Source organism: Phaethon aethereus (assembly GCF_964289735.1).
Source record: "Phaethon aethereus genome assembly, chromosome: 1".
Taxonomy (NCBI): Eukaryota; Metazoa; Chordata; class Aves; order Phaethontiformes; family Phaethontidae; genus Phaethon; species Phaethon aethereus.
This window is the reverse complement of record NC_138575.1, coordinates 206,900,662-206,916,570: the sequence shown is the minus strand read 5'-3', so window position 1 is coordinate 206,916,570 and position 15,909 is coordinate 206,900,662. Positions and strand designations below refer to the sequence as shown.

The window sequence follows — 15,909 nt, the reverse complement described above, 5'->3', positions numbered from 1 at the left end:
TAAAATACTGGCCCAAGAGTCTATGAAGACCATATGGTCTGCTGTGTGAAACACATGTTAGTGGATTGTGCCCATGCTGTGACGTAGTTGTATTGTAGCATAAACATACTGTGACTGTGTGAATGTAATGCAGCCTGGAGAATGGCACGTTGTCTCGCTGCAAAGGCCAGGTGGAGTCTGATGTACTGGGTTGTTCCTGGGAGAGAGTGCGTGCATGTGACTGGAAGGATTGCATTGCCAATGTCCATGCAGGAAACATGGCCCAATATGTGGTGCATTGGCTGATATTTGACAAGTCTCGAGGCTGATCTTTGTCCAAATCATGCATTTTGCAGGTTGTTGTGTCCAGCTGTGAGCAAATCTGAGGTTTGTTGGGTGAGGTGTCCTAGTCTGAGTGTTGCGTTCTGCGAGTGACTCATCCGAGTGATAGCGTGGGGTGTCATGTGCGGTGAATGTCACCATGTAGTCGGGACATGGTGTGGTGCCCGCCACATAGAGTGTACAGGCAAAGCGCGGGTCTTGATGTGCATCCCATCATTCTGCTGTGAGACCAGGGACATGGTGTCAGTTCTGTCAGTGACAGTTTTTCTCTGCGCTGAAGGCTAGTGTCATGGCCGGTTAACATGTGAACTGCTGTGGGGACCAGTAACTTACATACCTCCTGGTGTAATCGTCTGTGTGGTCTGTGAAGTCTAGTGGATGCTATATTCATGCAAGAATGAACATTTATGTGTACCAGTTTTTGGGTTGTGCTACTGAGCCACTGTCTAAAATACAAAGCCACTGTCAAGAGCTGTGGAAGATCAAATGCATATTGGGGCTATAATATATACCTGTTGTCTCAGTGAAACGATGTCTGTAGGTGTTGGGCTAAAAACTTGATACGAAAGTAAAACTGATACTGTCTAGTAAAATTGAAAGCTGCTAGCCCTCTGTTTCTTTTAACAGAAAAAAATTTCACAGGTGTTTACAGTTGCACAGAATTTGGGATTTCAGCTAGCGTATCTTTTTGCTATTGTTTTATCAAAAGTTTAATAATGTTCTCCTGTTTTATGAATTCTCCTTGGCCACAAATAATTTCAATAATTGATTTTATGGCAATTTTTGGAACTTTACCCATAAGTTGGACTGTGAAGGGAACAAGAGTCATGTCACAAGTTATTTTACTGATGAAGGAGCATGCCTTTCCCTGTCCTTGAGAAGTCTATGAATTGCAATGGAGTTGTGTATCTACAAACTCAGGAGAACAATACTGAATATTTAGAAAAATATTCCCAAAGTTATGTAGCGTAAAAATGCAATAAAAAAGAGAGCCTTCATGCTTAGTTTTCTCTAGGGCCGAGATGAAATTTCTGGTTTGTCCCCAGAAAGTGGCAGGTGGAGTTTTCAAAATCAAAATAGCGTAAATGTGGTATTTATTGATATTTTATAATGAAGAAGGCATTATATATTTACTTTTGGAATTCAGGCACCTATAAACTCAGAAATGAGTATAATAAAAGTTTTCATTTTCTGTGCAAATCAGATACTATGAGAATGTTATCAGAGCCCATAGGGAGTAATAGGATTTTTTTTTTCTTTATATAAATAATTTGTGTAAATGGTGTACATAATTTAGTATAATATGCAGTCAAGGTTCTAAACAAATCCTGTCATCTTGATTATTACAGATTGAAGCTACTGATGGAAAGAATAATGTTTTGGTGTTCTTTAAGCTGCGACCTGATGTAATTACAGAAGATAATCTTCATAGTAATATTCTTGTGTCATCTATGCTAGATTCACCAATTAACACTCTTTACCAAGCTGTACGACAAGTTTTTGCACCAGTATTACTGAAGGTGAGCAATATACCAATTTAAATGTTCTGTACATTTATACTGAAACATTGACATTCCATAGGATGTTAACTATTCTGAGATAAAATATTTTATGTTTTAAAAAGAAAATATTTTAAGAGCTTATATCATAGATGATAGTTCTAATTTCCAAATTGAAGAAGGTACTTCACTTCCTGTCAGTAAGGATGAGAGGAGGATATATGCCTGACTAGAAATGTGGACTACACTGAGCAGTGGTGGTTAATGGAGACAACAGCTCTTTACGTGATTTCCACCAGTAATTCCAGTTTTGTGTCCTTTTCTTGCTTTAGATATTCTTATATGAAATTCATAGGTCTGTATCATGCAAACTGTGATTCTACAATATGTGGCAGATAGGTGTGCTAGACTCTAGATTAATTTGTATAGCTGCATTTTTCATAGTTTTACTTTTTTTAAATGTTCTGAGGCTTTTCCTTCTGTTCCATTAGAGAATATATTTCTGTTGTGGGTTTTTTGTCAATAACAATGACCATGGCTGTATTTCATAAGCTGAACAAGCAGAGTTTCAGCATTTACATATTTTTAATTTCTTATATGTCACAATATTAATAAAATTTTAGAAAAACGCGATAACTTCTAGTATTTTATTCTAGCAATTTCCAGATTCTACTATTCAAGTAGTTTCCAAATTTATTTAACTTAAGAGAATTCATTAACAAAGGCATTTGAACATGTTTTCAGAGTGTCTTTATAAATCCAACAGCTGACTTGATTTTGTGATAAAAAAATTTCTACAGTATTATTCTAGGTAGTTAAGTGAAAAGAATGAGGTGCTTTTCCTTGACTTTAAGAAAAAGAAATTATTACATTATCCCACCATGTGGTTGGTTACTGCTACTAATCTGAATAATTTTTTAACAAAGATTAATGGTAGGAAAATAGTAATTGTTCTATCATGTGAGTCACAATTTTTGAAATTTTCATTGCAGGATGAGAGATGGAGTAAAACATTTGATCCCAAACTCCAGAAACTTTTAAGTGAGCTTGAAGCTGGCTTAGGTACTGTTCTCAGAAGATCAGACCCTAATTACACAGGAACAAAATTCAGTGAAGATGATGTGCGAGGTTTGTTTTGCAGTTGCCACTGTTATAGTTAATTTTAGTTAGGAGTAAATAATTTATTTGCAGGTTGAGTTTTCAATCTTCATTATCCCAAGGACTGCAGAATGTGAAATATAACAGGTTGTGGTGAGTAGATTCGAATTAGTGATGATCAACTCTGGTCTCTTGGTATGAACTTGATACTATATCTAGTCAGAGTCAGAAGTTGAAGGATGATTACATAACCATACAGTGAAAATTTGCTTTAAAGGTATGTTTTGACTGAAAATATTTTGTGACCATTCATGTATTTTGTATTTAAACATTTTCCATTATTGTTTGCAGCTATACTTACACCAACAGATGAATTTCAGTTTTGGATAGAATGTGCTCGTCATGGAAGTAAATGGTGTAGTAAAGAGAGAGCTTCCCATTTTAAAGACCTCTTTGAGGAGATTGCAAACGTATGTTTTCTTTTGTGTGATCAGTGATATATTTGTAGACTTAGTAAAAAACCCTCTTCTTATGCAATATATGTCAGTATATGTACAAATATATGAATATATAACTATTTAATTATTTTTTGTCAGGCAAAATTTTACTTTAAATGACATTCATGTAGTTTCTAGTGACAACGGTGCAGGGGAATGCCAACATTTAATTGTGAGCAGATTTGACCATTGAATACTAAGAGCTGCTGTAGAAAATACAGCAGTATGCTACGGTGTGTGAACTAGAAATTGACTCTGAAATTATAAAAAGGAAAACTGAAAATACAGACAATAATAATGAATGCTGTCATGCAAAATTTTTTGGCACCTGTAAAGAACTTGCTTGAATAGTTTCTTCAGATATCAATACATTCTACATATGAGTAAACTTACACAAATGCTTGTTTTTTGAGAGGATTATGCCATATTCCATTAAGCAATAAAACCCAGGAAACTATTGCAATTGCCAGCTTCAGAAAAGTATAAATGTTTCTACAATACTAGTTGCAGAGTAATTGTACTAAGGATATTTTTTCCTAGGATTATTACAACTTGGATAGTCTCTCATTATTTGAAGTTGTGGATTTGGTGGAGACTACCAAGGATACTGTTGATGGTGTATGGAGACAAACAGAACATGATCCTTATCCACAGCCACGCATGTGTAATCTCCTGGATGTAATAGGTAAACTTTTATGCAGTCTTTATTAAATGAACAGTTGAGAAAAAATAAAATGAATACTTGAGCAGAGACCTTCTTCCTCCTCAAGGTACCATTGATAGCCTACAGCATTAAGGTGCTTTCTTCTGGTAATTATGATCCATGAACATTATCCGCCTCATAGTATCCAATAATTCAGGCAGTTCCGGTAGATGCCTTCACACATGCTTGGGAAGATGATTGATAATAACAAGATGGAGTTGGATACCTTTCAGCCTGTGGACTGGATTTGCCTTGCTTCTGTTGTTTGACTCCTTGTCTTTCTCTCAGAGCAGAAAATTTATTTACATAAACTCCCACTGGAAAGTTGATTCAGTCTATGTGCAGGTGAGAGCAGGACGTGCCGAGAGGTTGCTTCTCTCCTTCTCTCAACAGCAGTCCCATGTTCTGTGACAGGCATGAGACAGTGAGTTTGGCTGCTGCTGCCAGATGTGTGTATACATGAGGGGAAGGATTGCTGGAGGCAGCCAGCTGCTGCCATTACTTCTGGTAAAGACAGATGCTTGTGTATGGATTCCAGAATCCAAATCTATCAGCTTCTGATGTTGGACCAACCTCTGTTTAACTTGGAGATGTTTAAGAGATTTATTGAATCTGAAACAAAATAACCAGTTATTGATACATTTGTGTGGTTTGAAATCAAGACATTACACTAGTTTTTTAAAAATGTGATTGGTCTAGCATTTAAAGGAATTATTTTAAACAAACATAACATATTGCCTTTGTATCTTTTTTTGTGTTCTAGGTGGCTCGCTAGGTAGATATGTTCAGAGAAAACTAGCAGCTTTGAATTTGTGGGAGGATGCTTTTCACAGTGTTAAAGAAAATCTAAAGGCTGGCATCTTGATTTGTGAGCAGTGGGTGTCAGCTTGTGAGTACCTAACTGGACAACTGTGGCAACGTTATACTCTACATCCATGGAAAAATGAGAAATATTTCCCTGAATCGTTAGCCAAACTTGGCAAACGTCTTGATGAGGTAGAGATTTGAATTATACACATTTATTTCGTTAGGCACAGGATTAAACAACATTGTTTTAAGTTAAAAAAAGGAATTAAAACTCTTTTATAGCCTTTTCAGAGACAGATAAGATTCCATAAACTGTGTTTGCCTAAGCCTTTCAAAAAGTTTCTTCTAAAAAGGAGAGGGATGGAATGTGCTACTTGTGCTTTTTGCTTCTAAATGTAAGTTTTACTTAAAATTGTGTTGGAAATATTTTTTTCCGTTATAGGTGCTAACTGTTAGAACACTACATGAAAAACTTACATTCTTTTTGCCAGTTGGAGAAAAAAATGCCTTACATCTTGCCCAAGTGTTTGAACCCTTTGCTGGCCTAAGTCCTGTACACTATAATCCTTACACAGAGGTATGATGCTTATTTTTAATTTACTCACATTCTTTCTGTGACTTTTTATGATGTATGTGGATAGTCCTAAACTAACACGAACTCATTCTCTCTAGCCACTGTGGAAAGCAGCAGTCTCTCAGTATGAAAGAATTATTGCACCAACAGAACAAAAAATAGCAAGCAAATTGAAGAAATTTATTTCAGAAATTCAGGACAGTCCTCAGCAGGTATGGATACTTTTATAGTCTGAAAACTTTCCTAAAGATAAAGTTACTGAATTCTTAAGTAGTCAGTTTAGAGCACAGGAGTAAGTACTTAGAGCCAAAGACAGTACTTATGAACAGCACTAATGAGTAGTGTCAGAATGTGTTTAATTTTAGTTCAGGAGAAAGAGATAACTTTTTAAATCTTCATATTCTAGCTTCTTCAAACATTTCAGAAATATAAAGAATTGATAAAGCATCCAAATATAAGCAAAGAATTGCTTTTTGAAAGGGAAACACTGCTAGCAAGACTTCAAGACTATGTCAAAGGTAAGAATTATTTAAGAGTATTAATTGCATTAGTTTTTTTTGCAAATACTAGAATTCTTTACTTACTTTTTAATTATGCCAATATCCCTAGTGTATTTTTATAACCACAATAATAATTTTAAGCTTGTTCTGTTAGGTTTCCGGTCTAACATGAATCTTTTGCTTGTGTTAGACTATCAGACAGACTTTGAAACTCGATGCCATGGTGTCCCTGGTGATGTTTCTGGACCACTGTCAGGCAAAAACCTTTCTGAAGTTGTCAATAATATTGTATGGGTACGGCAGCTGGAGCTGAAGGTAACAGGTTCTGTTACTGTTTAGACGTAATATTGTCATGGAATGTAAAGCATGGTATTTGAGATTCTGGTGAGGAATTCCCCACAGAAAGATTGTGGCTTCCCAAGAGTTCTATAACCAAGATTCCATATCAGTAGTACTGCTTGCTAAGTAGAATTTTATTAACTGATGCAGAAGACAGTCTTTTCGTAATACACTGGACTGCCTGCTTTTATGACTCAATTTTTTTTGGCAAAAAAAAGACCAGAAGTCTGAGAGGAGGTGTTTTTCTTAAATTTTACCCCCCAGTTTGCATTTTAAAATTATATTTAAGATTTACAGATAGCCAGATTCTGAAATCCTAATTCTCACCTGTTACTACTAACCTGTTACTACTAACCTGTACTAACCTTGAACTCAGTGATTTCTTGGTAGTACTTTTTTGAGTCAGTGCCTGCCAGGGAATTTACTACAGAGACTGTAGTAAATGTCAAATGATTCTGTGTTCTCTTACAACAGAATGATTTTAAAACATATTTGACTCTGTTTTAACTTATTTTTGTTAGTTTGTGTTTACACTTTAGTTGGAAACTCTGGAACTTTTTTGTGAAAGTATTGACTAGTTAAAAGCAAAATATTTTCTGTAAACTTAAGTGCCATTTACAATAACTATAGATTTGCATCAGAAGTTATTTATCCCAGAATAACTATTAGCTCATTTTTTTGGCATTCACCTGCGATAATCTCAAGGGCCCATTTCAGCTGAATGGAACAAAGGGTGGAGGTCTTACAGGTGTTACTTTGTTATGTGTCCTACAAGAGAGAACAGCAGCAGTTCAGGCAGGTTTCAAAATTGTTTCTTCTGCTTGGTCTGCTAAAGATCTAGAGAGCAGTTCATCTGATGTGCGTCAGTTGTGTGTCTACTTTAGGCTGTGCTAAATTTTGTAATTGCTCTCGAATTTCCACTGATTGTAGTGATTAGGGTTTTGATTAATTTGTCCACATGTAGATGTGAAATCCCATTTGAAATACTTTTGCGTATTGGCATAGATCTTATAGATAGGACAAATGACACATGGGAGATTGTACCTGTATGGAGAATTAACTAAAGACCAGGTGGGATACTCTGATGTGTCTTAACAGTAGTAGACACCTGTGGTGGACAACTTATTCGCACCCAGTTTGCTGTAATGGGAATTTGAACATCTGGAACACAAATCAGGATTCACTTTTTTTTCCTAATTGTTTTTTTAGTCCCACTTGCATGTTTTCTAATACTGATTTTTGTTGTGGTGATTTTTCTTTTCTGATTGAATACTGGGAAGTTGAGCTGCTTTTCTTTGTGATTGTGTTTAAGGTGGATGACACTATCAAGCTGGCAGAGGCTCTTCTGTCTGATTTACCTGGCTTTCAAACTTTTCATCGAAGTGCAGATTCTTTTCTGGAACAGTTAAAAGTATATGAACAAGAACAATTTGATGATTGGTCTAGGAATATCCAGTCAGAATTATCAAATCCCAAGTCAGGACTTTGGTAAATACATTCTTGTTTAAGTAATATTTATACTGAACTCTGTAGTGTGGTGTTATTCGACAGATCTTGGTGAAGGAAATAAAAAGTTGTACAGAATTGAGAATCGGCGGAGAAACAAAATGGAAGAGTTTGTTATCATTTAATCATCCTGCCAGGCTTGGTTGGTAAGGTGAAGTATACAGGACAATGTTAATAACCAATCTTGCAGTTTCTATTAACACCTAGAATGAAAGACATGTTTGGTCTGCTTGTTGTTACTACTTGTTATCCATTGTAATCCATATAGTGATAATGTCCAGAAACCAGATGAGACTAGGGTATAGCTATGATATATAAATGACATATGTAGAGTAACAAATTAATTGCTATTCCCAAGAAATTCTGCAGTTTAAATAGAGTGGATGAAAGAAGGGTAAAAAAATAAATTTAAACCTCATGAATTGTGTTCCCCAAAATAATTAAATTACTTTATGGGTTATTAAAATGTATTTTAATAATTTTTTAATTAATTGGCCACATAGCTTCTGTCTGCATCTCTGAGTGTTGCAAACTTTCTTTGGAAAAAGAGTTTGTCTACAGTTTCAGAGGATACAGGAGTTGATACTTATGTGTAAAACACTCAAATATAAGAAATAAGCAGATTCAGCACTCCAATAACAGCCATCTAATTTATTAGTACCATAAAATTCTGTTACTGTGAGATTTTAAAAGATGTGAAGAGATTAATTAAAAGGAAAAGAGGTGGTTTACTGCAGCAGGGAATGCAGTGGAGATGGGAACTAGAAAAAGATGAAAAAAAAAAGTGAAAAAGTGAGTAAGTTTTTATGAAAGAAGCCTAGAAGGATGGTGGTAGAAGCATTATTAGAGTAGAAAAAAAAATAGAGTAAAATCTAAAGATGTTCTTATTAGCATCTGATTGTGTATAGCAAAATGTTCCACTGATCCAAGTCCTGGTTCTTGGATTGATTCCCTCAGAGAATTTCTTCCCCTTTGCAGTGCTGAAGGCTGGGGACAGTAAAGTGCCTGCTTGAGAGAGTGTGATGAATCCAGTGTATTTGAGAAATACTGTCTAGCTGTGAGTTACTTGTTAACTATTGTAACAAGCAAGAAAAACTTTGTGAGCAAAGCCAATAGGCATTGTTCATTTCTTCTTGTCTTCACTGGCTTTGAATGAAGAGAAGGGTTACTGGAGTAATTTGTGAATAAATTAAAATGTTGATAAACATAGAAAAACGTAATAGAATGACATCAAGCTTTTTATAATTGTTTATTATATTATTATAGCATGCACCTAAGAAAGGTTCAGTATAAAATTATATTCAATAATATGTTTAATTTGTTTTTGGTTTAGCATCCAAGCTAATAGTCCTATAATGGAGTTGGATCATGTTTTTGGAACATTAAACATACTTTATTCAGATCGTTTGGTGACTCTCCTAAGAGAAGTACGTCAGCTATCAGCACTTGGTTTTGCTATACCAGCTAAAATACAGCATGTTGCAAACACTGCGCAAAAGTTCTGTAAGCAGGCGGTCATCCTCAAACAGGTATAAGATTAAATATCATCATAACTTCCTGTTCAGACTTCTCAGCTTTAGTAGTAGAACTTTTCTAGAGTATTATCTTTTCTGACTGTGTGGTTAAGCTTTTTGCTGTGTTTGTATGAAAGTGACTTGTTTCTCGAACAAATTAACTTAAAAGTTGGTCCTTAAAAGAAAAACAAAAATAAAGAAATGCCTTACATTTTTCCAAATGTAGTGGCATTTACATACCATTACAATTTCAGAATGTGTCTTCTTTTGAAACCAAGTAAATTATAGTATTAAAGCCATGTGAAGTTACTGTATGGATGTACAAAAATAAGACAAGTAATTCATTGATCTTTAGGTTTTAGTCTCAGCTTTTGATTATTTTAACTGAAGGAGAATGTCATAAAATGGACCCACTTGTCCTCACCATTGCTAGTTTTAAACTGAAAATATATTAACAAGTATTTTAATAGAAATGTGTGTTTGTTTTTTGGGGGGGGTATTTTTTTTGATTGGATTCAGTGCTATGTAAACTTTTATTTGGCTTATATTTCAGTTGAAAGACCATGTTAAGTTTTCTTCTGTTACTATAAGATGCAAGAATAAATATGTATGTATTGGTAAAAATTCTTTTGTAGATACACAGGTTTAATTCTGTTTCACATGAGGCATCGTTGGTATCTGAGGTACCTGCACAGCTAAGGCAGAGATGACACAAGACCTACAAGATGCCCATGCATCTGGATCATTGACAGGTGCCCAAATGGAAACCTTAGTCGTCTCAAAAGGCACTAGATGTCTATGTGTGGACAACTAAACCAAGTTGTAGGGTATCCCTCTTACTCCAGCTGCCCATCTGGAAGTAAATAGATGTTTTTTAGGTCTTGTGTCATATCCTGGCAGATGTCACAGATACTTGAAGGCCTCTGAAAAGATGCTAGATGCCTACATTTGCATGAAATAGTGGAACTGTTCCACTAATAATAAATCAGAAACTGAACCTATTTCACTTAAGGTGAGTTATAATTACCTCAGACATGTGTAAGTAACAGTCTTTTTTGATATTAGAATTCATCGCTAGAAGATAGGATCACATTAGCATTGCATATGTACGTTATTTTTGTAAACATTTTACTAGTATAGTTAATTCTCATTTCTTAACGGCATTGATTGGGCAGTACTTTCAGACATATCCTGCATTACATTTATTGGCATATAAATATTTTTCTGTTTTCTTGTGAATTTAATCTCTCCATTTTTACAGGTGGCGCATTTTTATAATTCTATTGATCAACAAATGATTGAGAGTCAGAAGCCGATGATGTTACAATCTGCTCTAGCATTTGAACAGATAATTAAGGTGAAAGAATTTCCCTCTCTTTGTATTTTTAATTTCAATTGTATCTGTGCGTATTCTGTGCTGCTTTTTCTGTGTTTATTGCTGGACGTTTTAACTGCAGCCTTCCCATACAAGCAACACCATCTGATTAATTAGCATTTATTGAAATCAGTGGGCCTCTTATTTTTGTATTGCCATTTAAATAACTGCTTACTCCTTTTTACTTGGGATATTAGTGTAATATGCTCTCTCAGGAATTTAGTATTTGAATTTACACATGAACCATAAGGTAGTCAATTCCTTAATAGTTGGGAATGTGAATCCTATTTTAACAGTTTTGAACAATAATATTTTGGTCTATTTTAGTAAAAATGTTATATACTTTACTCTGGCGATAAATTAGTATTAAGGAATGGTTTCACTCTTTTGGATTATTAAATCTCTGGATTTTGTAATTCTCTTGAATATTTCTCGTTCATGTTTTGTGCGGGTTGAAAGTAGATAGATTCTGTTTCATATTAAGAAAAAAGAATCTCTGGATCTACATGATTATTAACTTATGCATGCAGTTTGTTACAGTGGGTTGGTGTTCAGTCGTAATATAGTTGCTCGGAGAAGAGGCTTTTTTTGTAATTGCTAGGAGGTTCACTATAATTAAAGAAGTTTTAGATTCTTTTAAGGGATTTGGAGGAATTTATTTATTTTAATTTTTCTGCTTTGAAGGGACAATATGAATTTAAAAATTACACTACAATCTACAGTTTTTTAACACCATATCTCTTTTATGTCTGGAGAAACATGTTGTATATTATGAATTTCAGTTTACTGATTTTGATCAGTTTGAAGTACTCCACTCTCTTCCAACATTCTTACAATGTGAGAATGGCTGAAGAATTATAACATGCCCATAAACTCTGTATTGGGCAAGAGAATAAAGCCTTCAGAGCAAGCATTACAGAAACGATTTGAAGCTCGCTCCTGAGAACCATTTTGCAAGACAGAGTTTAAAAGGGGACTTGAAAGTAGAAGGGATGTTTGAGGTTGGGATTAATTCACAAAAAATGTTGGAGAGTCCAGACCAAACTGTAGGTTCAAAAGTGTCCTGGAAGAAGTTCCCAAGCTGTCTCTTAATTTTTCCTTGGGCTGGCATAAGCCCCACAGAATCTTTATAAAAAGCCCAGATAAATGGAAACACTCAAAGCTGCTTATGAGTCAGAGGAATTTTACAGTGTAATTTAAAAAAAATTGTTTCATGGTAAACAGGTGAAGTTGGATAGCGATTATTAGTGTCACATTTTGGTTTTTGGTCTGTGCAGAACAAAGAGGAAAGGAGTAGTTTAAGGTGTCCTCTCAGCTTAAGATGTCTATTTATGTAAGTGGGGCAGGAGTCTCAATATCAGTGAATTTATTTCAAGCTCTGTTAAGAGTCTGGCATTAATCCTTCCCCAGTGCATTGATGTAGCTATAATGATATGCCCATGTGTCTCTGATTTGCCATATTATTATGTCTCTAGTGCAGTAGTGAGAGGGAGGTCCTCCATTTTACTAGGAGTAAAATCGTGTTTCCCGTATTATCACTTCCTGTATGCAAGCTGGTAGACTACATTTGTCATTAAATCTTACAAAGTTTGTATGTTTTTTTCAAGCATTCAAAATCTGGTCCTGGAGGAAAAGCTCAAATAACATGGGATAATCCTAGAGAATTGGAAGCTTATATCCAAAAACTCCAAGCTGCTGCTGAACGGCTTTCCACTGAAAATAGAAAACTAAGAAAGTGGCACACAAACTTCATTGAAAAGGTGTATTTTCCATGTGAAATTGAAATCACGTCTCTTTACTTTACCCTTTCTTTCATTCATGTGGTGATGAATATGTTTATTGTCCTTTAAAATTCTTTAAACAGGTTATATCGCTCATGAATATTGATCTACTTCGGCAGCAGCAGCGTTGGAAAGATGGACTCCAGGAGCTCAGAACTGTTTTTGCCAGCCTCGAGTCACAGGCAGGGTTTCATTATCATATCACAAACTGTGAACGTTTGACTGTTCAACTGTAATCAAGATTTAAGACTCAAACATAGCATAACAGAATTAATTTTGACTAAGGAGTTACTAGCTAGCTCAGGAAAACTGTACCTCACTCTCACTAGGGAGATGTGAGGTACAATTTCAGATGGGGAGGGTGAGGATAATCTTTTTTATGTCATACTAGTAATGGGAGAAGAACAATATTTGGTCATATGACAGGGGTTAGATGAAGAAATGTGAAAACCTTAGGTCATGTAGATCAGTTGTGTCTGAGCCATTAACACAAGGTAAAAATAAAGAAATTGGTATAGGTATGAGTGATCCCCAGGAATAATAGAACAAATTTATAAAATTTAGAATTAAAATGCATTTCTGCCTGAAATAATGAAAAAAGCCACATTTTTATTTGTTCACTTATCAATTGTCAACGTTTAGAATAGAATCATAGAATCATTTAGGTTGGAAAAGACCCTGAGATCATAGAGTCAGATGATTAAGAATTTGATTAAGAATATAATCTTATCAAAGTAATTAGATGATATTACTATCACCTAAACTATTTTGAGGTATCATTCAAATCAATTTAATTTTTCCTGTAGCCTTCAGCAATAACGGGGCTATATTCTTAGATGGATGTGGTGTTCTTAGCCTTCCTAGTGCAAACCCAGATTATTCTAGTTGGTGTTTGCCAGTCAAATAAATGCAGTATTTTTACTATATTCTTCTTATAATTTTTTCCATCTTCTCAAGATAATATGAATAATAAATAAGTCCATTGATTCAGCTTTTGTTTTGTACTTTCTTTTGAAATCTAGTTTGCAATTTTTTTTCTTGAGGTCAGGACATTTTGTGCAAATTAATAGTGTATATTTGCTTTAAGAGCTGTTTGAAAATTGTTTTGGTATTACAGAGTATTTTATATGGAAAATTAACTAAACTGTATTCAGTCACTTTTTTTTACCCTTGACTAGAAGTGATAAAACTTAACCAAGTGTGTCGTTTTTTCACTATCCAAAATTACAAGATGGTATAGTCTCACTGCTGTTGTCATCAAGATTTTACATATTTCTTTAAAAACCCTATTTATAATTGTCTTAAGGCTTAATTGAGACAATTTCAAATTTTCTTAATCTCTGGAATCTTTCTGTTGGAAGAGTTCCTCTGGGCAGCCTTGAACTGTAGGGCAGTCCTTACCTCTGTAGCTTCCTGCAGCAACCTTGGACTGCCTCCAAAGCCCTGGCTGAAAATCTCTATCCAATTAAATAAGAAGAGAACCTGTTAAGCTGGAAGAGGTTTCTAATTTCTTTTTTAGCTTGTGTTGCCCTTTTGAAAATCCCTGGATGGCTTACAAGTGACCATTTACAGACTTGAGGTTATGATACAGCTTTACAGAGTCTTATAGTGCAATGTAGTAGATTCCAATGAAACTCTGAATTCTTTAAAATAAAAACTTACATCTACCTGTTAGTTAACATTGATCTGTGGAAACACACAAGAATTTTCTGAAATACTGTTTAAAAGGTAGCTTAGATATTAGAAGAAAACAAAAGGTGTGATATAGGTTTAGATCTCATTCAGCCAGCTTTGTAGCTTATTTCTAGGAGAGTCGCATGCATTTTAGAGTAACCTTGAAGAATCTCATCACCCTCTCAAGAATGGGTAATGAACCTCAGTGAAATTGTTATGCTGAACTACCATAGAGTCTGGTTTGATTTGGATATTTTTTAAAATTCCTATATTAATATGAAATAAATGTAACAGGTCTAGATCTTCTTAATATTCAAACTGGTCACAGGATCATAAAATATCTTGAGTTGAAAGGGACCCACAAGGATCATGGAGTCCAACTCCCTGTTCCTCGCAGGACTACCTAAAACTAAAGCATATGACTAAGAGTGTCGTCCAGATGCTCCTTGAACTCTGACAGGCTTGGTGCTGTGACCTCTTCCTTGGGGAGTCTGTTCCAGTAGTGTGATACTTTGAATTTTACTAAGATCCTGGTCTTCAGGCATTGTACTGTTCTCAGTTTCAGGTTATAATTACGACTTAAGGAATAAAATGAAAAAAAAAAAAAATAAACATTGTTAAATTTTAGGGTTTCAAATCATGTGATATGAAAGCCTGGAGGCAGCACTGGAATCATCAACTTTACAAAGCTCTGGAACATCAGTATCAAATGGGCTTAGAAGCACTTAATGAGAATTTACCAGAAATAAATATCGATCTAACGTTCAAGTAAGATATTTTCTTTTTTCCTATTAGGAAAGTATTCTGTCTCAGATTACATTCAAATATTGTATGATTTTTTTTCACTTTTTAGGCAAGGCAGGTTGCAATTCAGACCTCCTTTTGAAGAACTTCGAGCTAGATATTATAGAGAAATGAAGAGATTCATCTCCATTCCAAATCAGTTTAGGGGAGTAAGTGAAGCAGAAGAAGAGTCTATATTCACTGTTATGACTGAAAGAAATGCAAGTGGATTTCTGACTGCATTCAGTAAAGCAGAGGATTTGTTCAGAAGGCTGACAGACATTTGTAATCAATTCAAGGTATTTTCAATATTTGACTGACTCATGGGGGGTTTTTTTGTAGATTTGTATCATTTTAAGCTTCAGACATTCTAGAAGTAACTGAGCAATGATGTTTGTGCATTATTGTCTTTTTCTGCAAGGCATATAAGCAAAAGCTCAGTAAGTCCATCCATGTTAAGCCAAACACTTAAGCACAGACCTAACTTGAACATATGTAGAGTTCCTGTTGAAACCTTAGTAATATAGGTGTCTTTCTACTCTTGTTCAAAATCTGTTTTGATTATCCTTAAACGTGTGAATATGTCAAACCATTTTGTACCTCCTAATTTTTGCACTGAGAGAAATCTGTAGGTAATTGAAGGAACATACAGGTTAAAGAGAATGTCGCTTGAAAATGTTATTGAAGTGTTTTAATATTATTGAGAAACAGAGTTTTTAGCCTGGAAAATATTTCTTTTCCATGAAATCAAAAATAATGTTGAAAAGGAATGGATCGTAATTGGCCAAGTAGATATGGAAACTCTGGTGAAGACACATCTTTCTAGCAAACAGGACTGGGAAAAAAACTTCAAAGCATTAAAAGTGAGAGGGAAAGAAGCAGAACGTCTTCCAAGGTATAGTGTAACTCTATTCTTTTGTTTGAATAATATATTCTAG

At 34.9% G+C, this 15,909-nt stretch overlaps 1 protein-coding gene across 1 annotated transcript in view; it reads left to right on the top strand.

The window, feature by feature from the left end:
• The window catches only part of DYNC2H1 (dynein cytoplasmic 2 heavy chain 1), a gene marked incomplete at both ends in the record, with an annotated part of 192,488 nt that overhangs the window by 375 nt on the left and 176,204 nt on the right, over positions 1 to 15,909 (top strand). The window contains 17 exons of the mRNA XM_082012188.1: positions 1,671 to 1,841; positions 2,813 to 2,948; positions 3,270 to 3,388; positions 3,956 to 4,100; positions 4,882 to 5,114; positions 5,368 to 5,502; positions 5,598 to 5,711; positions 5,906 to 6,017; positions 6,190 to 6,314; positions 7,651 to 7,826; positions 9,178 to 9,373; positions 10,620 to 10,715; positions 12,341 to 12,493; positions 12,598 to 12,696; positions 14,817 to 14,956; positions 15,042 to 15,270; positions 15,739 to 15,866. Of these exons, the coding sequence (XP_081868314.1) occupies positions 1,671 to 1,841; positions 2,813 to 2,948; positions 3,270 to 3,388; positions 3,956 to 4,100; positions 4,882 to 5,114; positions 5,368 to 5,502; positions 5,598 to 5,711; positions 5,906 to 6,017; positions 6,190 to 6,314; positions 7,651 to 7,826; positions 9,178 to 9,373; positions 10,620 to 10,715; positions 12,341 to 12,493; positions 12,598 to 12,696; positions 14,817 to 14,956; positions 15,042 to 15,270; positions 15,739 to 15,866 (2,507 nt within the window). The remainder of the gene's footprint in view (positions 1 to 1,670; positions 1,842 to 2,812; positions 2,949 to 3,269; positions 3,389 to 3,955; positions 4,101 to 4,881; positions 5,115 to 5,367; positions 5,503 to 5,597; positions 5,712 to 5,905; positions 6,018 to 6,189; positions 6,315 to 7,650; positions 7,827 to 9,177; positions 9,374 to 10,619; positions 10,716 to 12,340; positions 12,494 to 12,597; positions 12,697 to 14,816; positions 14,957 to 15,041; positions 15,271 to 15,738; positions 15,867 to 15,909) is intronic.